The following is a 24,620-nucleotide window of genomic DNA, read 5'->3' on the forward strand; positions in this document are numbered from 1 at the left end:
AGTGCAACACTTTCTCCTGCTTGGGGAAAAGTGGGAGGCAATTAAATGTTGGAGCTGAGATCTGGAGTTAGATTCGAATCCCAGCTTTACCATTAAAAGCTCTGTGAACTGGGGCATTTAATTTAACCTTTTTATGTATTGTTTCCTCATCTGGAAAAGGGGATAATATCTTCAGAGCATAAATGTAAGGAAAGAGTCCACGTGGAACGCTCAGTGTGGTAAAGATGTGGTAAATCTTTCATTCTTGCTGTTACTAGTAGTAGAAGTACTAGTAGTATTTTAGCCAGCACTCTTCAGGATAAAACGGAGAAGAGGTAAAAGTAGGTAGACCACCTAGAAATCATTGCAATGATCAGAAGGTGACGCAGCTGAGAAAAGAGTAGAGACAATAGTACAAGATAGAAATGTTTTGCTTATTATCAGAAATACAGGAAGATATTCTTACTACCTCTTTATTCTCTCTTCCTTATATTGACCAAAATGGGAACATCATACTTACTTTATGAATCTTTCAGATCCTGGAGAAACAGTACTAACACACAAAGTATTTTTAAATGACTTGCTCAACAGCGAAATACCCACTTGTTACATTTAGAAGTATTTTTAAAAATTTAAACACAAATTTCTAAGACAGGATTATTCAGAGAAACATGATTTAAAAAAAAAAAAAAAAAGTGTCCAGCTTGTGAATGAAGGCTATGTGAAGCCATATTGCCCACGGATTTTTAACAATTAGGCATTTTAAAAACCAGTAGTTAAAATTGTAATTTATCTGGCATAAATAATTATGGGTATGTACTATAATAACTTTAGAAAAATTTTAAAAGCAGACAGCCAGAAACCTAAAGAAGTTAAATCAGGAACTTTTTAACAAAGTCTGTGGCTAAGAAGCAAAAATTTAGAAATTCCTTTTATTCTCCAATGACTTGTATTAGTGAAATCCAGTCCCCTTTAAACCGAGCTCCCCTGCGAAGTTTATGGTTAATCTATCTAAAACTTTATTCCCTTTCTTGTCCCACCCCTGTTCCCCTCAGGATGGAGGAGTATCAAAGAAAAAGGGGGAGTGAAACCAAGCAGAACCCTGTGGGGCCTTCCCAGGTACAAAAGCCCCTCCATGTCCCCCATTTCTTATTTGCAGAAAAAAGGCTTTAGGCTCCTAGGCCTTCACTAAGTTCCAAAGAGCAGACTGGAGCAGTTAATGATTAGAACAACAGAGTCACAGGACTCCACATCTAGTTCCTGCTGAAGGAATATAAATAACAATCAGATGCATATCTATGAGTTGTTTAGTAAAAACTAAGATCCCCCCCACCCACCCAGTGGAGGATGGTAACTACATGCTGACCACAAGCACATAGACCCCAGACTGACTGGAGCCACCAACCAATGAGATTCCGGAAACATCACCTCACCACCAACCAATGAGCCAGAATGTCCAGGAGCTGATCAGGCATCCTAAGACCCTCTCCCCTAACACTTGCTTAAAACCATCGGGGAGTTTGGGAGTCTTTTGAACATGAGCTGCCCTTTCTCTTTGCTTGGCATCCTGCAAATAAATCCTTACTTTGCAGCAAACATCCCGTCAGAGTTTGGCTTTTTGTGCCGCAGGCCCACAAGCTCTTGCTCTGTTACGTTAGAAAAGTTCTTTATTAAACATCTATGGAAAATTTTTGACAAAAAGTTTCCAGTGGACTGAGTTAAAACTTGAGGTAAGGAAGGACTACAGATAGTGGCCAATTTTGTGGCTTTCACAGTGTTCACATGTGAAGAATATTTTTGTATCTCCCAGAAACCGAATGCAGGAATTTGTTCCATAGATGCTACAATTGTAGTTCTTGGAATTTAGTTTTCTCAGTGAAAGGAAATGTCCTGAAATGGAGAGTAAACTGGATTTGCATTAGAAAACTTGATTTTTAAGTCTTTCTTGTTGGGTCTCTCTCTCCTCCTCCCCATTTTAGTGGTAGAGCTTTCTCATCCCTCTGAGGTTGGAAGTGAGGGAAGTATGAGAGTCCTCAATTAACCAGTGGTGTGGTCTAATTCGTGCTCTCTGGACATGAAAGCTGTTCCTACTGAAGGGAGTGTACTGGTGCTCCAGTAACGTGAGACGGCTTCTTGATTTCCCCGTGCTCCATGCTTCATTCATCCACTAAACAGTGAGTCTGCATCTACTAGTGCCAGACGTTTCGTAAGAGGGCAAGAGAAATGCTTACTAAGGAATAGCCTAATACTAATGCTTACTAAATGCTTACTAAGGAAGAGCCTTACTGCCTTCAAGGAACTCACTATCTAATGGTATTTCAGCCTTTGTTCTCACCACCACACCTTCTGTCAGGACACTCTTCCTTGGCTAATCTCATGCTTTATTCCTCACCACTCGTCTCAGGCATCATATTCTTCTGCAATCTGTCCCTCATCCATCTCCATCCTCACAGGATGCTCCTACCCCCAGCCAAGTGCCCCTCCTCTGTGCCCCTACAGCACCCTATGTCTCTTTCTCTCACATATGATACTGTATCTCTGTGTTTTGTGTATCACCTTTTCCACCACTATTTCCTCAGCTACCTTGTAGACTCTTGGAAGGTGAAGACAGCATCTTATTCCTTGTAGTCTTCTCACTAGAATGCCTGGTATCTAGCAAATGTTAAGTAGACGTTTGTTTGACTGAACAAAATGCCAAATATATACAAAGATATTTGGATTTACTACATGGTAAATGTTAATAATTTTTTGTTAAGCAAGGTTAACAATGACCTGGGGCGAGCATTTTAGGAAATGGTTCACAGTAGAAAAAGCTCTGGGTTTCCTTGAATTCTCTCAGCTGTTCCAAATGCTTCCTGAGTGTCACTTGCTGGAAGGTAACTTTTGTGAATACCAAGTCTACTTGCTCAGGACATGGCCACAAAGCCTCGATTGGGGTTATTCCTCTAAATATAGCATTTCCTTTAGACTTTTCTGAGTAAAAAGTGCAGTTTTTATAGTATGAGAGCTTTTGGTTAGTTTAGCTACATTAATTTGTGGCTTTTTTTTTTTGCATTCCCTAATTTTATCCTCTTGAAAATAAGTATTTCTTCTGGTGTAGCCTTGGGTTGCAGGAGGTCACACTCTTAATAGTGACAGTTTTGAGTGGGAAGGAGGGGTAAGCAGAGGAGTCTGGACTTGTTCAAACAAGCGACACCAATGAAACTCTTCCTAGACGACTGGCCAGGGTTGGCAGGCCCAGAAATCAAGGATAATCTAGAATTCCTGGGATTCCTGTGGATCTGAAAAACAGCACCTTAGACAATCTGAAATGAGATTGTCTAAAACAATCTCATTTCTCCAAAATCCTTAGAAATTAAAATGGCTTAGATCTTTGAAAATTAGAGTCTTATGAATAGATAGAGAAAAACAGATCCCCCAGTACATACAAAAATTCAGAATGCTTCCAATCTGATCTAAAGAAGTTAAGTCAAAACTAGAAAGCTCTTTCAACTCTTTAAAGTATTTCATGATTTGTTGGTACAGCAACTTGGAGGTGGTATATCTGCTTACAAATCAAAAATTTCTAAAAGTTTTATTATTTTTTGATGAAATAAGTACATACAAACATAAGGAATCAAAAGAAATTTGTATTTTGAAGAAATTTGATTTTTGTGATTAAAACTAAGTAATACATTTTATATATTACAAAAATATTTTTAGTATATTTTCTTGAAAATGCTACAGACTTTTTCTTGTTGTGCAACAAAATAGCTCTTAAATAAGCAGTTCTTGTATTTGTGTTTTCAACCTGTTCTTCAGAATAGCACTTCAGTTACTTCCTGAAAAGCGAAAACAATACAAATATTTTTAAGAAAATATAGTGTGATATTAAAATATGTTTTATTAATTTTAACTTTTTCTAATATTTCATGGTATGGTTAATAAGGCAAAACTTAGTATTTCAGAGTTTACCAATTTAATGTGCCTTTGTGTGGAACCATGGAGAGAGAATAGTGGTGCTTATATATTGTATTTTTCACATTCAAGTTTTGTCATTTTATTTAGTGTAATTTCATAACGCTCTTAAAAGTAAAATACTGTTAATTCAGAATTCAAAGTTATAAAAAAACCCATAATTTCATTTCATCAATGGGCTATGATTTGAACGTGTCCCACCCCCAAATTCATCTATTTTAAAGCCTAATGTCCAATGTGACGGTATTAGGAGGTAGAGCCTTTGACAGGTGCTTAGGTCTTGAGGGTGGAGCCCTCATGAATGGGATTAGTATTTTTATAAGCGACCCCACAGAACCCCCCCTTAACTATGTAAAGATACAGTGACAAGTCTGCAACCCAGAAGAGGGGCCTCATTTGACCATGCTGGCATCCTGACCTCAGACTTTGGCCTCCAGAATTGTGAGAAATAAATTTCTGTTGTTTTTAAGCCACTCAGTCTTTGGTATTTTGTTATAGCAGCCTGAAAGGACTAAGACAATAGTGTTTAAGTCTTCTTATGTCTTAACTGAAGAATGATAGATTATTTAGTAGCAAAGGGGAAGCTGTTGATTAACTTTTTATCTGGAAAAAATGTCCTAAAAAACACCAAGAAGAATATCATTTACTAATGACTTGAAAATAGAATTTTCTGAATTTTGTAAAATCCCAAAGTTGTCAAGTACAAGTAGGAAGAAAGTCAGTGAAGATAATTAGGAAAAAAATGCATTTAGTGAGGAAACACAAAATGAACAAATATATAATAAGGAGTACTTATACCTTATATTTTAATGCTTCTGGGAAGAAACAAATGAACTTAAGCAATACCTATCACGCTATTATAAAATAGACAACAAGTTTTACTTTTATTAGAATTCTGGAGACAGGAAAACAGGCATTAAAATACAATAACCTGTGTGTTGGTCTTTACCTTTTGTCCCTCGGCTCCAAACCCACCCTGCTATATTAGCTTTAAAAGGCCAGGGCTGGGTCTCTTCAAACCGTCCTTCTCCCTTGACAGCTGGTTTCTAATTAGTTTCTACCATGAGGAGGGAAGAACGGATTATTTCTTCCTGAAGTCCCAGCCTCCAGTTGTTCTGCTACTCCCAGAACCGGCCTTATTGTTTCCTTTCATCCTGACCTTATTTATTTTTAAATTTAAAATCTAGTCTTGGCTTCTACTACTGAAGTACTTCAGTATTCTTCTAAATTATTACCCCATCTCAAATTCACGGCAACTCGTGGCCACAGCGAATGGCTCAGGAATGGGTATGTGGCCCAAGCCAGGTCAATGACATAGCTTTGGGACTTTTGCTGGAAGTGATGGGAAAGAGGTTTGCTCTTTCTGGATTAGCTGTTGGGCCAGTAGACTGTAAACATGAAGATGCTGGTGGTACCTGTACCATGAGGGTTGGGGTGCCTGATGAAGAGTCTGCCTGGGAGTGAATCTGCCACCGAGAAGAATGAAGCTGAGAGACGGAGAGACACAGGTTCTAGATGATGTCATTTGAGCCCTTGGTTCTCACTGTGGCAGAAATCAGACTACTTCTGGACTTCTCAGTTAAGTGAGTTCACTTTACTGCCTAAACCAATTGGAGCTGAGCTTCTGCCCTTTGCAACTGAAAGAGTCCTGATGTAACCTGCATTTCTCATTCCCCGCACTCTTAGACGCCATCCTGCAGTGTGAATAACATTTCCGTAGGGTGGTCTTGTCTCTACCATTGAAACTCTAACTTTCTCAATGGCTGAGATCGTGTCTTTCTGTCTGTGGTGCTATACTGCACTCAGTCTTTATTTCGTAAACATTTTCTGGTACCTCAGTATGTGGAGACAAACATAGAAAAAGTGAACTGTGCTTACCGAGAATTCAGTTCAAAGTCAAAACTGCAGTCGTAAATATTTCCAAGAGCAACACTCTTCCCACCAGACAGCTAACTACTGTAGTCACTATCTGGGCAGCGGTGCCCACAGTAGACACGTTACTGTCGCTGCTGCTACTGCTGCTGCTGCCACCGCCGCTGCCGCTACTGCCACTGCTAGAGACAGACTGCGCGGCTAGGCTGAAAGTCCTGGACTCCACCTGAACGACGTCATCCAGGATAAAGTCAATCTTAAAGTTTTTTCCTAGGGCAAAAAAAAAATCATCACAGTGTCTGACTTCTTTTTATTATTTGTTTGTTTTCGTACACTTCCAGTTGGGTTTTCATTGACTTACGAATACTGTATAACCCCTAACGAAGTATTTTTGGAAATTGAGTCAAATAAAGTATAAACAAGTGTAGAGAGGGTCTCAGAGTCAGAAGAGTTCTATCTGCCCAACAACTATGGGCAGGAGGACTCTGGGTAGGTTTTCTTTCTGCAGCATCAGTACCTACTTCTTAGGGGTTCTTTCCTAGTGCCCAGAGGCTGTTTGAAATGAAGGACAGTAGGGAAGGGAGGTGAGGGTGCTGAACCTCTGTCTGATCCCCGTACACTTGACCGAGGAGTGAAGAAGCTGCAGCCTCAGTTGGGGGAGGTGGGGATGCATACTGAACTTTTTATTTTGAAAAATTTCAAACGTAAGAGTTGAAAGCATAGTACCACAAACATCCATATGCCCTCAACTTAGACTCAACCAGTTTTAACTGTTTTCCACATTTGTTTTAAGTCAGATGCTATTTTCATGTTGCAAGATCATGATTCCTTTCCTTTTACCCAAGGTAGACAAGCTGGAGGAAACACATGTTAGATATATTTAGAGTGTGAAACACTCATCTAAATATTTCTTAATCCATATGTTAAATCTTCCCATAGTTTTGAATATCAGTTAACCAACAGATTTTTCCATGACATAATTTCTTCTTGGACTACTGCTATCATTAATAGTGGTTACCATAAAATAGATAGCTAGTGGGAAGCAGCCGCATAGCACAGGGAGATCAGCTCCGTGCTTTGTGACCACCTAGAGGGGTGGGATAGAGAGGGTGGGAGGGAGGGAGACGCAAGAGGGAGGGGATATGGGACATATGTATATATATAGCTGATTCACTTTGTTATACAGCAGAAACTAACACAACATTGTAAAGCAATTATACTCCAATAAAGATGTAAAAAAAAATAAATAAAAATAAAGTGAACTGCCAAACTAAAAAAAAAAACAAAACAGTAGTTACCATACAGAGCAGAATGTGCAATACTTGGCATAATTCCAAAGTTTTCATTCTTCTGTTTTTTTTCTATTATCTTAAAAAATAATAATTTCTGTTTTCATTCGTCTTTTCTTTTTCAGGAGAGAATGTATTGACCACATTGTGCTTTCTATAGCAATGCATTCTATAACTTTCAAGGTGGATAGACATTGTTCCGTAGAATATTCTGCCACTGTTACAATTCATGACAATGGTGTTTTTAAGTCTTTCCTTTTTTTTCAGTTTGAAAAAACTGAATTTTTGTGGCAGGTATATTTTTTCTTAAAGATTTTGGTGTGTGAAGAATTTAGACATTTTTGCTTTGTTTTTATGTTTTTTTCTCCTGCAGAATTGTGAGGAATGCCAAGCTAGGCTAGTGGAGAGGCCATTCCATGGAGGAGAAGTGAAGAACTCAGCCAAAATCCAAGATCAAAACCTCAGTGACACGACTCCAATCAAGCCATCCCAGCTGAAGGCCCAGACATCATCAAACAGAGACGAACCATCCCAAATTCCTGACCCACATTATTGTGAGCAAATGAAATCATTGTTGTTTTGAGCCATCAGATTTAGGGCTGGTTTGTTAAGTAGCATTAGAAACTGAAACAAGTGCTGTGTATCACATAGGTTGCTAAATAATCGTGTCCCAAATGTTATTATCCTTTAGTAATATTATTTTAATCCAGATTGCTCAAAAGATGCAGTCTCAGCTGTTTATTTTCTTCTTCCACTTTTTTCTTACCTAATTCTCACATTTTTATTTTCTGTGTGAGAAACTCCAACCCATGCCTTCTCTACCCGGTGGCCACTGCCTTGCCCTTTACGGAGCTATAAGTAGAAGAGGGTGTGGTGCCACACGGTCAGGCTAGCCTAATCTGCAAGGGGATTTCCCACAGTGCAGTAATTAAGTGGGATACCTACAAGACAGTGTTACAAAACGCTTTATTCATTTTCTTGCATATGCTTTGTTGTTACTGCAGTTTTACAGTTAATCTAAAAACTGGCTAACTGATTTAAAAATAACAAAGAGATGACTATATTTGACCTTCCTTACTATACACGACCAGAGAACTGAAACCCTACACTTGATGGAAAAAAAGCAAGACAGAAAGCAAGAAATAAGGAAGGAAGGAAGGAAGGAAGGAAGGCAGGAAGGAAGGGAATTAGAAACAATGACTGTTCTCCATAGCAAATAAGATAGACACTCCAAGGGAAGCTTTGAACTCTTAAAGAAAATATACTGGATAAAAGGAGAGCACTATTTTGTTATCATAAAAACGTCAAAACCTACATTACTGCTTCAGCACTCCAGTGACCCTGGTTACTTTGGAACATTGCCTTTGGAAGTGGTAGTTTGGAGACCTCGATCATCAGGTTGGGTCTTTGTCACTGTGCACCTCTTGAGTCCACCTTCCTGGGGAGGGTTCTTGTCAAGTTCCTCATTTCCCATAAAAGGGTCCCAGTCCTACCGCCATTTAGGCTGACTGTTAACGAATTAGGCTCTATCCTTGGTCACCAGGCTTACCGGACACTCCAGGTACTTGTCCCAGAACACAATGTTGAACTCATTGCCACTGGATTCCCATCAAACTCTAGGTTGAGATATTGTTGCCCAGTAGGCAGATCAAACTTATCTGGTGTAGGGCATCATCAAAGCACGAGGAAACAACAAATAAGGAAAAAATTCTCTTGGAATGATTTTAGCTTTTGATATTTAGTTCTTATGGAAAAAAAAACAGATTATTGTTAGATATTCTTTAACTTCTCTTACTCTTTACTTTGGCTTTTATTCTGACCTTTAGTGCGTGTGTGTATTTGAAATAACAGTGGTTAGAAGAGTGAGGACCACAATAAAACTTTTTCAGGAGTTAGGGCCTATAAAGGTTGAGGTAAATAGATTAATGGAGGCCTGTCTCCAGTACAAGGAGTCTATTTCATTCTTTTCTTTTTTTTCTTTTTTTTGCAGTTTGTAGCTATTTAATGATGAGGTCAAATTTGTTAAATCTGGGGATTGTTTGGACTTCAGAGGAGGTTGATCCAGTGGCTCTGTGTTGTCCTTGATGACCTGATTTTTCTGCCTTCCATGGGTAAGCATCATCATAAGGCTGTTTTCTCTCATGGTGTATTTCATTCTTTTCGATACTGAATAATCTATCATCAATAGAGACCTGTTTTTTGGACATATTTTTGCCTTGGTAGAAAGGCTTTCACCAGTTGGAGTTATGCCATCAATCCACACGAAGATAATATAAGAAACCTCACTGTGGAAGTTATGACTGTATTTACTGTTGAAGATATCATGTATTTATGTGTTGATGATATCATGAGTATACTTCATGAGAACTCATACGAGACATCTGTTCTGACCTCAGAGCAAGTTGTGATTCTCCACAGCAAATGGTCTGTCTGCAGAGGACTGTGAATCATGGTAATGCTCATGTTTTCTCCTTTGCATTGGCTTTCAGAAAGACTAGAACCCATATTCCAGCCCAACTTTGAACTCCTGCATGGGCCATTAAAATTATATGACACTATATTATCCTTTCTTTTCTTGAATTTGAAAAATCTATATATTAAGTTTTCTTCTTATAAATGTAATACATACATAGTAAGAAAATTTAGAAAAATACACACATGGATAAAGAAGAAAATACAAATCATGATATAATTTTGATGTATGTCCTCAAGTTACCTGTTTTTTTTTTTAATTTATTTATTTTATTTATTTATCTTTGGCCACGGTGGGTCTTCGTTGCTGCGCACGGGCTTTCTCTAGTTGCAGCGAGCGGGGACTACTCTTCGTTGTGGTGCGCGGGCTTCTCATTGCGGTGGCTTCTCTTGTTGCAGAGGACAGGCTCTAGGCACGCGGGCTTCAGTAGTTGTGGCACACGGGCTCAGTAGTTGTGGCTCACGGGCTCTAGAGCACAGGCTCAGTAGCCGTGGCACACAGGCTTAGTTGCTCCGCGGCATGTGGGATCTTCCTGAACCAAGGCTCAAACCCGTGTTCCCTGCATTGGCAGGCGGATTCTCAACCATTGTGCCACCAGGGAAGCCCAAGTTACCTGTTGTAATTCACTTAATTGCTTATTTTATTTTTCACTTTGTTTTGCATATTAAATATATTTTTGTAAGCCAGACATTCTGATTTCTATAATTTATTGACCAGTGTAGTATAGACTGCTTTGTTCATTAAAAGGAAATTATAATTGTCCCTATTTATGGGTATATATGTGAGGATCCAAAATAGTACACTCACCTGTTCTAAGAAGAGTAAGGTCTGTGTAGTTGGCCCAACAGCTGCTAAATGGAATTGTTGTATTTCCACTAAGACCACTGATTTGGTTATTACTGGAGTCCTTTAGTACGGCCTTCAAAGTCAGTGAAGTAATCCCAACTGATACACAATTACCCTAAAGAAAAAAATAGTAGAGAATTATAACAATTGTCCTGTTCCCATGCTTTTTTTAAGAAAGATATTTGGAACTTTATTTTTTTTAATGCCTCATTTCAAATTTTAAATCTATAGAAGCTCCTTTTCCTGCACAAAGAGTTTGGGCAGTGGAGCAAATTCACTGAAAAGAAACATTTTTAAAACAGTAAAAGGTGATAGTCATAGATATTGGTCCAACTTTGAAGAGGCAGTGCAATCCTTAGGTTGCCAGTCTACCAGGATTAGTGAAGTCGGTTCACCCTCCAGAATTTATAGCTTAATTCTTCCACTTAAATATATCTTTGAGTCATAACTTACATCAGAATCTACTGCCTTTATGGAAGGTTGCTGAGAAAATGGCTGTCCCAGCTGTGTAGCCACCGGCTGAGTGATCACTGACAGCGAGGACAAAAGGGCCACATGATGAACAGGAAATGCAAACCTTTCAACTGGTTGGGCAGTCACCTGTAAATGGTCATGGGTGATGAAGTGGTTTTCACATGATAAAGTACATTCAGTAGCAAACTCATCTTAGCCAGGCTAAATGTTATATCATTGTTTATTTAAAAGTATGTTTAATACGTTAAGTCAATATTATTATAATATTTCCTCTAGAGCAAATGTATGAAGCATTGTCGTAAATAGTCAAAGCAAAGCACATTTTATGCCAATACATAATTTTTAGAAGATATGCTCCTTTTCAACTACTTTAGCATTTTAGTAATACTGTAAAAAAATAACCAACAATAGATTAGAAAGATATGCCCTCTAAATTATTGTATTGAAATAGAAAAATAGTTAAAATAAGAAATAAGCAACGTTTTAAATAGCTAAAATGCACTTTTCTAGTCACATTTTCTTACCTTAATCCAGCCAGAATCACTTGGGCTGGGGATAGGACTGGTAATAGACATGGAAGAGATATTAAATCCAAGGATACTACTGGTTTTTCCTAAAATTACAGCTTGTCCAAGAGAACCAGCAATTTCTTGGAGTTCAGATAACTGCATCTGATCTATGAGGAAACAGTGTTATGACATGTGGATTATAAGAGTATGGAATAGTGAGAACATGTGAGAATATCTCACTTTCATTTTTGTTTGTGCTGCTTGCTCCATCCAAATTATACAATTCTACAGCTCTCTAACTGTACATGAGCTAAACATGACTAAGTCATACTAAGGAGGTCAGGAAAATAAAAAGCTCAGTAGAATATGTTTCTTAAGCTGGAATTAAAGAAAAAACAAAGGTAGATAAAATAAATTCAAGAAAAATGAGTGAGAGCATGCTGAGAAAACTACTTTCCTATGTCATCTTTTGTCTAAGTGAAGCACTATCATGTATGTCTATCATCGCATATCACTTTTTAAAAATAGAATGTTAATTGTGGAATGGAAGGATAATTAACATCATAGAATTTATAGTATGAATTAATCAGTTGCTAACGTTAGCATTAAATTACTAACAAAAAATTGTTATTTGCTCTGGACGTTGACAATTTTCAAGGTTAATTCTAACATTGTAGGTAGTTTCTGTTCCCTTTTTCTAGCTTGGCAGTTCCTCTTCAACCTACTGCCCCCCTAACGCTCCTTACGTTATGAAGGGACACCTCTACACGCTGTACTCCTTTTGTCAGAAGCCTGGAACTCTTGCTTGAACCCTTCTTCGACTTCACCTCTCCCCCACACCATTTAATCAGTTCTCAATTTCTAAATCTGCCTCCACTGCCCAAATCCTAGTTAACCCATCATCAGCAGAGATACTAAAACAGCTTTTAAACTGGCTTTCTTGTATACATTCTCTCCCTCTTGCACTCCGTTCCATACACTGTAGTCAGAGTGATTGTTTAAGGAACCGCAGCCAGGATGTTTTGGTGTACTCTTCCTATGATTCTAGCACCTTCCACATCCAGAAGGTGGACTTCAATCATTGAGTTTCTTCCATGAAGGCTAAGCCCTGAAGCTTAGTGTGCTCGGGAAGAAAGAAGCAACGCTCTCGGACAGCAGGTCTCACGCGACACTTTGAAAATCACACTCTTGGGGAATTTGAATTTCAGTCCCTGTCCATTGGAAAGGTCTCTTTGCTTGACTCAGACTCTTTGGGGTAAATGGCAGCCTAGTGGGCTCCCCGCCGCCACTCCCTGCACACACTCTCCTGCAAGATGGCTTCCCAGGTAGGAGGGCTCACGTGGCAGCAGTACAAAGGAGCTTCACGTCCCGACACTACTACGACCACTTCTCCTCACTGGTTTTCGGTGCCGGGTGGCCAGTCTGACCAGGCTGCACTGTTAACAGGTTCTCTCTGACCATTTCATGTGTGAAGGCATCCATTTCTGCCGACTGCCTTCTAGAAACCAAAGACCTTAACTTGAAGAGCTCTTATTCCTGACATGACTCTTTATCCAGAGGTCCCCTCAGTACTTAAGTAACTGCTTTCTAGGACATCTGGGAACTTCTGGATCTCCTGACACTATGTGAAGGCTATGGGGACTTAGGAGTATTACTATGAATACATGCACATCTTTCTTGCCACTTCCCAATATTTTGCTGTGATGTCACTCCTTGCCAGGTTGTAGGGCTTTCCTCAAGACCTCAAACCCTACCCCAGTCTAAGTCTGGGAAACAGGCCATTGATCTGTCCTTCCTCCTGCCCCTATTTCCATGTTCTTAGACTGTATTATGCCTATATCTGGATAAATCTAACAAGATAAAACTGCTTTAAGGGAGTAGAGGGTGGGAGAAGTTGTATGTGAAGCAGTTTAGATCACATATAGGAAATAAATCACAGTTTCTTTGGATATCTGAGTGGTTAGTGTGGTAAATACTGGACCCCAATACATGTTAAGGGCTTACCAGGGATTTCTTTTTTTTTTTTTTAACATCTTTATTGGAGTATAATTGCTTTACAATGGTGTGTTAGTTTCTGTTTTATAACAAAGTGAATCAGTGATACATATACATATGTTCCCATATCTCTTCCCTCTTGCGTCTGCCTCCCTCCTACCCTCCCTATCCCACCCGTCTAGGTGGTCACAAACCACCTAGCTGACCTCCCTGTGCTATGCGGCTACTTCCCACTAGCTATCTATTTTATGTTTGGTAGTGAATATATGTCCATGCCACCCTCTCACTTTGTCACAGCTTACCCTTCCCACTCCCCGTATCCTCAAGTCCATGCTCTAGTAGGTCTGTGTCTTTATTCCTGTCTTACTCCTAGGTTCTTCATGACCTTTTTTTTTTTTTCTTAGATTCCATATATATGTGTTAGCATACGGTATTTGTTTTTCTCTTTCTGACTTACTTCACTCTGTATGACAGACTCTAGGTCCATCCACCTCACTACAAATAGCTCAATTTTGTTTCTTTTTATGGCTGAGTAATATTCCATTGTATATATGTGCCACGTCTTCTTTATCCATTCATCTGTTGATGGACACTTAGGTTGCTTCCATGTCCTGGCTATTGTAAATAGAGCTGCAATGAACATTTTGGTACATGACTCTTTTTGAATTATGGTTTTCTCAGGGTGTATGCCCAGTAGTGGGATTGCTGGGTCGTATGGTAGTTCTATTTATAGTTTTTTAAGGAACCTCCATACTGTTCGCCATAGTGACTGTATCAATTTACATTCCCACCAACAGTACAAGAGTGTTCCCTTTTTTCCACACCCTCTCCAGCATTTATTGTTTGTAGATTTTTTGATGATGGCCATTCTGACTGGTGTGAGATGATATCTCATTGTAGTTTTGATTTGCATTTCTCTAATGATTAATGATGTTGAGCATTCTTTCATGTGTTTGTTGGCAGTCTGTATATCTTCTGTGGAGAAATGTCTATTTAGGCCTTCTGCCCATTTTTGGGTTGGGTTGTTTGTTTTTTTGTATTGAGCTGCATGAGCTGCTTGTAAATTTTGGAGATTAATCCTTTGTCAGTTGCTTCATTTGCAAATATTTTCTCCCATTCTGAGGGTTGTCTTTTGGTCTTGTTTATGGTTTCCTTTGCTGTGCAAAAGCTTTGAAGTTTCATTAGGTCCCATTTGTTCATTTTTGTTTTTATTTCCATTTCTCTGGGAGGTGGGTCAAAAAGGATCTTGCTGTGATTTATGTCAAAGAGTGTTCTGCCTATGTTTTCCTCTAAGAGTTTGATAGTGTCTGGCCTTACATTTAGGTCTTTAATCCATTTTGAGTTTATTTTTGTGTATGGTGTTCGGGAGTGTTCTAATTTCATACTTTTACATGTACCTGTCCAGTTTTCCCAGCACCACTTATTGAAGAGGCTGTCTTTTCTCCATTGTATATTCTTGCCGCCTTTATCAAAGATAAGGTGACCATATGTGCGTGGGTTTATCTCTGGGCTTTCTATTTTGTTCCACTGATCTATATTTCTGTTTTTGTGCCAGTACCATACTGTCTTGATTACTGTAGCTTTGTAGTATAGTCTGAAGTCAGGGAGCCTGATTCTTCCAGCTCCATTTTTCGTTCTCAAGATTGCTTTGGCTATTTGGGGTCTTTTGAGTTTCCATACAAATTGTGAAATTTCTTGTTCTAGTTCTGTGAAAAATGCCAGTGGTAGTTTGATAGGGATTGCATTGAATCTGTAGATTGCTTTGGGTAGTAGAGTCATTTTCACAATGTTGATTCTTCCAATCCAAGAACATGGTATATCTCTCCATCTATTTGTATCATCTTTAATTTCCTTCATTAGTGTCTTATAATTTTCTGCATACAGGTCTTTTGTCTCCTTAGGTAGGTTTATTCCTAGATATTTTATTCTTTTTGTTGCAATGGTAGATGGGAGTGTTTTCTTAATTTCACTTTCAGATTTTTCATCACTAGTGTATAAGAATGCCAGAGATTTCTGTGCATTAATTTTGTATCCTGCTACTTTACCACATTCATTGATTAGCTCTAGTAGTTTTCTGGTAGCATCTTTAGGATTCTCTATGTATAGTATCATGCCATCTGCAAACAGTGACAACTTTACTTCTTCTTTTCCAATTTGGATTCCTTTTATTTCTTTTTCTTCTCTGATTGCTGTGGCTAAAACTTCCAAAACTATCTTGAATAAGAGTTTACCAGGGATTTCTAAGAGTCAGTGAGCAACCTATATATGTGGCATGGACCTGCTACAACTCCTAGACTAAATTAGCAGACTGTGTTAAGCCCAAAGCCCTGATTCTGTAGCTACAAGAAAATACAAGTTTGCTGAAGGAAAGTAACCCATGTCTGGGCAGAGAACATCACTGTAAGATCTGGTTGCAGCACAAGCCTATGCTTCCTGTTTCCTTCAACAAAGGGAGTTGATGTGTACCTCATTCCATTCATGCAAGCCTTTTCACAGGCTTATCCCCACAAGGAAAGCACTTTCTGCCTGCCTAACTGGTAGAATTCCAGAACAGAAATGTGGCAAACGCATGGGGTTAAAGCTCACAAGCAAACCTCCTGGAGAAATGAGTGATGACCCCCAGTGGCAGAAGATGAGAACTTCACCCAGTACCTAAGTTTACACATAAGAGAGCCTGGAAGTTTAATGAAAAAGATGCTGGACAGGAATAGGGTAGATCAGGATTTTCTGAGTCTGAAATTTATACAGCATGGAGGCTCTCTTTATGAACAAGTCTTATTTGTGCAACTTTTACAGTAATAGTCAATTATTTGACCACATTATTAAGTGGACCCTTCTCCCAGGGCCTTGAAATTTAAAGCCCCTCCCAGGACTTGTACAAGTAAAGGGTCTTTTAGCTTAAGCTTCATTAGCTGGATGGTAATATTCCTCTGACAGAGACCCAGATCTCATCTTCTTAGAGAGGGGTATGCCTAGGTGAGAGTACTTGTGCTTGACCACTAGAGACAGTGGTACAGTTGGGAATTAGCAGCTGAGGATGCGATTGGATGTCAAGAGGCCAGGAAAGTTCAGTTGCACCACAGAGCAGAGAAGACCACCCATGCTGTCACAAAGACTATGAAGACAAGAGGGCAACAAGAGGGCCTGAGGTCAGGAAAGCCCCTTGGTATTCAGATACCAACTTGAACAGATGGAGAGGAAGGAAATCTGAAGGGTTGAACATTTACCCAAATGCCCAACCAAACTGAGCCACCTGAAGGAAATCATAATTTAAGCCAGCAAAATTTCCTCTGATGGGATAGCTGAGCTTATTTTTATCTCTGATACCTAGAAAATAGGGTATGAGGGACTTCCCTGGTGGTGCAGTGGTTAAGAATCCGCCTGCCAGTGCAGGGGACACAGGTTCAATCCCTGATCTGGGAAGATCCCACATGCCGTGGAGGAACTAAGCCTGTGCACCACAAATACTGAGCCTGTGCTCTAGAGCCCATGAGCCACAACTACTGAGCCCGCATGCCACAACTACTGAAGCCCACGCGCCTAGGGCCCGTGCTCTGCAACAAGAGAAGCCACTGCAATGAGAAGCCCGCGCACCGCAATGAAGAGTAGCCCCTGCTCGTCGCAACTAGAGAAAGCCTGCACGCAGCAACGAAGACCCAATGCAGCCAAAAATAAATAAATAAATAAAAATTTTTAGAAAGGAAATAGGGTATGAGGAGTGAGGGACAGAGAAAGGGGTGATGGCTGGTAAGGCTGATTAGGTCAATCATAGAAATTAAAGACAGAACATATTCTGGCACATTTGCACTTGTTAGTATAAATATGTGACTTTACTCTGGAAATCTAACCCACCACTCCACCTCTCAGAATCGTCTATTATGTCCCTTAGGAAAACATCCACTGTCCTTCTCTTGGCTTACAAAGGGGAGAACTTCTTGTGGTTTCCCACAATCTAGCATCTGCCTCCTTCTCAGCCTTGTCTCTGGCAGCTTGTCCTTCCTGATGCCTTTGCTGCAGACCTATTGGACCCATTCCAGTTCTTCAAATGTAGCAAACTCACCAACTACTTCCTCTGCCTTCAGCACTCTTACCTCCCGCTTTTCAGTGACCAGCTCTTTTCACCCTTAATCTCTCAGCTATAAGGTCACTTCCTTAGGTCACCTCTAGGATCTTTTATGTTAGGTCAAATCCTTTTGTTGAAGTAATTAACTGCTACAATAACAAAACAGAGGTTGAAGTTCCTTCATAATTCAAAATAGTTTGGGAGTAGAGCAGGGAGAAGGGTCTCTAGGCCCTTATAGGGTTCAGGATGTGGGGTTGGTGGGATTTCCTGAGGCCCGGTTTACCAAGCCTTGATAGGTTTATTTATGGATGTGGTTTTGAATTGCATTACTCTGTCTCAAATGTCTCCTTTTCATACCTGTAGTGTCATTGGTTATGAACTGAGGGGGAGAATCTCCAATCTCCAGTTCAACTGTGAGTCCCGTGGATCTCTTCCTTCGCAGACTCTCCCCTCGTATTACTTTGCTGACACGGATTTTGTCACTTGATATCTTTAGGAACAAGGCAAGATTTCTAACCAGATTATGAGAACTATAAAAGTCATCTTCTGTTACAGCAGGTAATTGGAAAGAGACATATATGACTGAGGTGGTGTGGATTTCAACAGGTATAGTTCCTTTAACCAAAAGGTAAAGCATCTGGTAGGTTCTATCAAAGTAGTTTTCACCAAGGACAGTGGAATTCAGGTTAGGAAGGAATTGCTCTATGAACGAAAAAAGCCAAAATAGCACAGTTAAATTTATTTACATTATCATAATTACCATGCAGTATTTAATATTTGTTTAAATCTAGGAAATTTTGAAAAAGTTCAACATTATCATTCTTTCATAGGGAAATGTGCATATTAAAAACAAAAACACTTATAGAACTGACATGCAAAATTAAATTAAAAAAATAATACCATTAATAATCATTATACATGAAATTTATTTTAAAAAAACAATTAGCTATAGACACGTACAAATGAGAAATAAAATCTAATTATGAACCAGGAGCCTATGTTGTAACACTATTTACATTTTCAGAATTTTAAAGCCTTGACCAAAGACATTTGGTAACTTAAAAATGTAAGTTTAACAGCCATCTAGTTTATGCAGTGCTATATACCATCTCTTTAGGAAAAATGATGATTCAGTGCTTCTATTTTTACTAAGGACAAAAGTATGTAATACAAATGAAGTATATACTAAAACATCTCAGAAGGCTCTTACATCAATAAAAGAAGTTTACATTTCAGCCTGAAAACTCTTTAGTCAACACAAAACAAATTCTACTAGGGCACTGAATTTTGTAAAAGTGATTGAGATTATATATACATATATATGTATGTAATGAATAAATATATATATGATTTCAGGGCAGAGTATAAACAATGTCCAAGAAGTAATAAATCCACAAACACATATTGAGCCCAAAGTCTGACTGTATAGTAATACTGGAATGTGACATGTAGCTTCTTATCACATTTCATGGTGAGGCTTACTAAGAAAAAGAAATTAGAATCTTAGAAAAAAGAGGTAATTTCTTATTAATGTAATAGACATTCATAGCAATGGCATTAAGAAGCCATTTCATTATTACTACATTTAAAAAAAATATCTACTAGTATAAGTTCTAGATGCAATTTGGCTTAAACATTCTGTGAAACTGAAAAATGTGCTTTTGTATTATAAATTGAAGCTGCTCTCAAGCTACTGTTACAGGTGCATACACCACTTATCCAAGCTAACTTTCTCATGTCTTCACAGTAATGGAAGGAATCAGAGATATAGATAATAATAAACATTTTGGGTAATCTAAAAAGATATGTATAGATTCATAATACAGGGGTATTATTTTCCATTCCAAGTATCAAAGCAAAATGTTTATCTAAAAGCAATGCTATTTCAGAAAAAAAAAATTCTAAAAGGGCAGTGGTGGTATGGTTTTGCAGCCTTGTGTAACCAGGTCCTTGTATTAAATTCTGCCTGTTGAGATAATTTTTATTTTCTTGACTTGAACGATAGAGTACTTTGTACCAAAAGCGCCGTTTTAAAAAAAGAGTTAAAATTTATGAAAATTAAGCCGTGAATATGTGCAATCATTTGTATGTAAAAATAACACACTCCCTTAGCTTCTAAAGAGGCAATGTAGCATAATAGTAAGTGCGTGGGTTCTAGAGCTAGACTCTGTGATTGGTACCTTGCTCTGCCCCTTACCACCTTTGATACCGCTCTGGACTGAACTGTGTCCCCCCAGATTCATGTGCTGTAGCCATAACCCCCAATGTCACAGTATTTGGAGGTGGGGGCCTTGGCGAAATAATTAGGTTTAGATGAAGTCATGAGGGTGGGGAGGGGACTTCATGATGAATTAATGCCCTTATAAGAAGAGACACCAGAGCGCGCTCTCTCTCTCTCTCTCTCCCTTGCTTTCTATCTCTGCCACCTGAGAACACAGTGAGAAGGCAGCCATCTGCAAGTCAGGAGGGGTGCTCTCACCGAAACCAGACCATACTGGTACCCTGATCTCATACTAGCAGCCTCCAGAACCATGAGAAAATAAATTTGTCTTTAAACCATCTAGTTTACGGCATTTTGTTAGGGCAGCCCGAGCTAAGACAGAAAGCTTGGCAAACTACTTCACCCCCTTGTGTCTCAGTTTACTCATCTGCGCCTACCTCAAAGTGTTATTATTAGGATATAGTAACCGTTAGTTATTATATACAAAGCACTTAGAACAGTGCCTGACACATAGGAATGTCTCTGGAAATATCAGATGTTCATATTATTAGTAGAAGTAGGACTTGCTTCACAGACGGTAATGAATATAGGTATCCATTCACACTCTCCTGTCTAGCTTATATTATGATCTACAGCACACATTTATGTAATCGTTAGCCAAGATTATGGGGCACAGCTAAAAAATGATAAGTAGCACATGTGGAAAGGAGTGGATTGGCCTTATTAGTACCTGTTTAATAAAAAAAGTCAATGAATAGAGATAAATCCTGGTCTTGCAACACTGGTAAATGGGTAAATTAGCTTCTTCCATATATTTCCTTTAAATCCAGAGTTTACCTCATGGTACTCAACTAACGTTATGCTAGCTTTCTTGGCAATACTTCTGGTGACTGCCAATGAACTTAGGTTCTGACCTCTATGAAATAGAAGTAAAGCAGAGATAGGGTGAAAATTTTAAGCAAAAAATCTCTTCTGTACGCAGGAATAAGTGAACTAAATGTGTAGAATGTAAATGTTCTCAGGAGGCAAAGGAATATCCATCACACGCACAAATTTTTATCTGCATGTGTGCAGATAGATAAGAATTCCATCAGGAGTGATCTTTCAGGACACACATGTTATAAATGAACACATTTTAGTGTTTGGTGAACCACGGGTAAAAATTTATTTTCTCTTGTATTTGTCAAGGGCTAAGGAACTAAAAATATTAATAATGAATCATTATAAATAATTTTATACATAATTAAGTATACATATACAATGTATGCTGTATTTTTCTGAGGAAATACCTGTATACACATGTCGATTAAGTTCACAGTGTTTCTGTTGGGAGTTCCACACTGTATTCTGGGGGCAGACCAATGAATTGTTCACATAGACATCCAGACGTTGACGTGTGGGGAAAAAAATTCCCACCTGAACAGCCTGTTAAAAATAAACAACATTTTTGCGTCTTAAGAGAACAATGAAACAGAATATTTAGAATTTAGCACTTTGAAAATATCCTTGGGCAGCTTCCCTGGTGGCGCAGTGGTTAGGAATCCGCCTGTCAATGCAGGGGACACGGGTTCGCGCCCAGGTCCGGGAAGATCCCACATACCGTGGAGCAGCTGGGCCCGTGCGCCACAACTACTGAGCCTGTGTGCACGCCTAGAGCAGGTGCTCCGCAACAAGAGAAGTCACCACAATGAGAAGGAGCCCGTGCACCACAGCAAAGAGTAGGCCCCACTCGCCGCAACTAGAGAAAGCCCATGCAGCAACGAAGACCCAACGCAGCCAAAAATAAATAAATAAATAAAATTTAAAAATATCCTTTATACATGCCTTCTGTAGAATATTAAAACTAACTTTTATGGATTCAGGATACATATTGAGTTAAAGATTTTAAACAGATTTACATTCAACCATTCATAGAAAAGAATGTAGTGTAAGAAAAAAATATGAGAGGACAATCTCTAAATTAAAGAGAGGGTTCCTTTAAAAGATAATGTTCAGGGCTTCCCTGGTGGCGCAGTGGTTGAGAGTCCGCCTGCCAATGCAGGGGACACGGGTTCGTGCCCCGGTCCGGGAAGATCCCACATGCCGTGGAGCGGCTAGGCTCGTGAGCCATGGCCGCTGAGCCTGTGCTTCGCAATGGGAGAGGCCACAACAGTGAGACGCCCACATATCGCAAAAAAAAAAAAAAAAGTGATTCCAAGGTTTTATCTTGAGCAGCTGAAAGGACGGAACTGCTATCGCCGTTCTCAGGTATCTCCTTTCCTTACTCCTCTCTCTGCTTCCTCTTATCAGTGTCCTTTCTTCACGTTCTACTCTGGGACTTTCAAATCTCATACTCTTAGAAAAGAAAATCTATATTATGAGACTTCTGCTTGACCTCATACTCTTTTTCCACTGACATAGCGTATATAAAGTTAATCATCCCAGCTGAATTCCATTTATAGCAGAGTTGACATTATTGAAGATACTTTATTTATTTATTTATTTATTTTTTTGCTGTACGCGGGCCTCTCACTGTTGTGGCCTCTCCCGTTGTGGAGCACAGGCTCCAGACGTGCAGGCTCAGCGGCCATGGCTCACGGGCCCAGCCGCTCCGCGGCATGTGAGATGTTCCCCAACCGGGGCACGAACCCGTGTCCCCTGCATCGGCAGGCAGACTCTCAACCACTGCGCCACCAGGGAAGCCCTAAGATACTTTAGATAATGTGCTGTGATCTCTGAAGTAAATTCCAAAGGTGTATTTCTGACATATATAAATAATAGCAGCATGGAAGAATGAAAATATAATCCCGAGTGACCAGTTTTAGATGCATGCTATTTTTATGTAAAAGTTCAGGTGTGCTTGTTAATCACACAAGTCAGAAGTCACTGTTACCCCTCAAATGTAGAAGCACAAACAAGTGCATATGGGGAGAGGTGTTTGGAACTCATATGTACTCTCAGGCTGATGAAAACTGTCTGGACTCACAGTATTTTTAGTAGTACCCTACTGGTCCTTGAAAATGAGCTGTAAGGCTGATGATGTTCCAGAGGACAGGGAAGGAGATAAAGTCCTTAGCAGATAGAAATATATGCACATAACACCAATAACTCTTTTTCTTTTTTAGATTTTAAAAAACTTATTACTTCAAATAATTGAACAGAAATAATCTTCATAGAATTACTGAATGACAGAGTGCATTTCTTGACAGTCAATAAATGAAATAGATAATTTTTATTTTTTTACATAGCTATCAATAATTATTTTATTTATTTAAAAAAATTGATTTTATATTGGAGTGTAGTTAACAATGTTGTGTTAGTTTGAGATAGATACACGTATTAGTATAACTGAATCAATCACTTGCCTGTGCACCTGAAACCAGTAACTCTTAAGATATAATTTCTATCTTGCCTTACCTTGTCATGGTCAACATTAAGCAACATCAGTCGAAGATTCTGGGGACTAGTGCCAGTGAAGTAGACCTCATAAGATTTGCCCAGAGCCACGATGCTATGAAACAGGGACAGTCTTCTCTGGCATGTGTACCCAGCACACCAGCCATGATCCTGTGGGCCTACATCCAAACAAATGAAAGTTCATGTTCTGTGCTATGAATATTATTAGTGCAAAGCCCGAAGGGTAATTGTATTAAAAATAAATTGCAGTGGTCAAGTTCAGCATTTATAGCCATTATCCATCCACCCATCCATTCAGTGATCTAAGCTATTTCTCAAACCTTGCCTTAAAAAGGAAGGCAGGGAAGCAACTCCCTCTCTACTATGCTTACTTTTAGACTACCCAGGGTCAGAAGGGTATATGTTGAGGATTTGTGCTGGAAGGTCATGGGAGGAAATAGATTTACTTGTATCTCTAATAATCATTTAAGTCCAGGCCCCATGGCGAGGAAGAAAATGCTTGATGCTTTCTCCTATTTATCAAATGTGACTTTGGGTGGGGAACCAACTTTCTCAGACTCTTTGCTGAGAACTATGCTATAACAGAGATAATTTGTTAAAAATAAAGCCTGTACATAGAAAACAGGGACATTTGTATGTCTGAACCACTGATTTATTAATTATTTCTTTCACTCATTTGTTCATTAATTTGTAAATTTGACAAACTCTTTTGTGTTTTTTTATTGCCTTTAACCTTCCTCCACTGTTATTTTAATAAATTTTTGTTAAAGACTGTGATTATAGGTACTATTGGAGGGTCAACGTCATTAAATAACCGAAGCAACCTGAGAAATAACACTCCATTAAACCTTCTAGAAAACCAAAAGAAAGTGGATGCTTTGAACCTGAATCCAGACATTTCCAGAACACATGTAACATGACTGCTGTAGAAAACTTCTCTATTTCACTCAGTTTTAAAGTATAAAACAGTGAGTGAGACATGGAATGATGAATTTTCTTGATGTATTTATTCATAAGCTTTGCTTAATTTCCTAGCTTGCTTGGAATTATTATCAATATTTATAAATGAAGTTTGATTGAATTTTAAACCAATATAAACTTCTGAAGCTTAAGTAGAGCATAACCTATCCTTTATTATCCAAAATATAAATCCCACTTTTGAAGAAACCTTCATTGTGGGTTTTGCAAATAGAAATTTCTATGTATAAAATGAAAAATTTAGAGTGATAAAAGCCATATTTTAAAAATAAAATTGAGTACTAAAATTTAAAGGGAAACTTTAGTGGTATGTACAAATTTTATCTTGGGAATTTTTCTTTCCACCTAGTATAGTGCATCCCAAGCTTCAATAATCCTTCTAACACCTACATAACTTTTGCCATGCTTCTATCATTTACGTTATCATTAAATTACATTCTCATTAAATTGAGACATTTTTAAAATTTAAATTTATTTAAAAGAGAAATGTCATATCACTATTGTAAATGGAAAACTCATATTGCCTTTCAGAAAAGGAAAATGTAAAAACAAATAGAATGAAACCTTT

At 38.7% G+C, this 24,620-nt stretch overlaps 1 protein-coding gene and 1 long non-coding RNA gene across 4 annotated transcripts in view; one reads left to right on the forward strand and one right to left on the reverse strand.

Annotated features, from left to right (window-relative positions):
• LOC309791760 overlaps nt 1-24,620 on the forward strand; it is a 41,036-nt gene that overhangs the window by 7,038 nt on the left and 9,378 nt on the right. For 2 of the 3 annotated variants that reach the window (XR_014291565.1, XR_014291566.1), the window contains exons 2-4: nt 7,471-7,651; nt 9,088-9,208; nt 9,494-9,549. This is a non-coding gene — a long non-coding RNA (uncharacterized lncRNA). Of the gene's footprint in view, nt 1-1,969; nt 2,154-7,470; nt 7,652-9,087; nt 9,209-9,493; nt 9,550-24,620 lie in introns of those variants that run through there. The other variant, XR_014291567.1, reaches the window with a different exon arrangement.
• Nucleotides 3,617-24,620, reverse strand: part of PKHD1L1 (PKHD1 like 1) — a gene marked incomplete at its 5' end in the record, with an annotated part of 152,794 nt that continues 131,790 nt past the window's right edge. The window contains 8 exons of the mRNA XM_082600825.1: nt 3,617-3,800; nt 5,815-6,078; nt 10,378-10,531; nt 10,870-11,016; nt 11,415-11,566; nt 17,815-18,159; nt 20,968-21,103; nt 23,075-23,232. Of these exons, the coding sequence (XP_082456951.1) occupies nt 5,822-6,078; nt 10,378-10,531; nt 10,870-11,016; nt 11,415-11,566; nt 17,815-18,159; nt 20,968-21,103; nt 23,075-23,232 (1,349 nt within the window). The 3' untranslated portion in view covers nt 3,617-3,800; nt 5,815-5,821. The remainder of the gene's footprint in view (nt 3,801-5,814; nt 6,079-10,377; nt 10,532-10,869; nt 11,017-11,414; nt 11,567-17,814; nt 18,160-20,967; nt 21,104-23,074; nt 23,233-24,620) is intronic.

The sequence above is a fragment of the Mesoplodon mirus genome (assembly GCF_964341445.2).
Source record: "Mesoplodon mirus genome assembly, chromosome: 16".
NCBI classification, from domain to species: Eukaryota; Metazoa; Chordata; class Mammalia; order Artiodactyla; family Ziphiidae; genus Mesoplodon; species Mesoplodon mirus.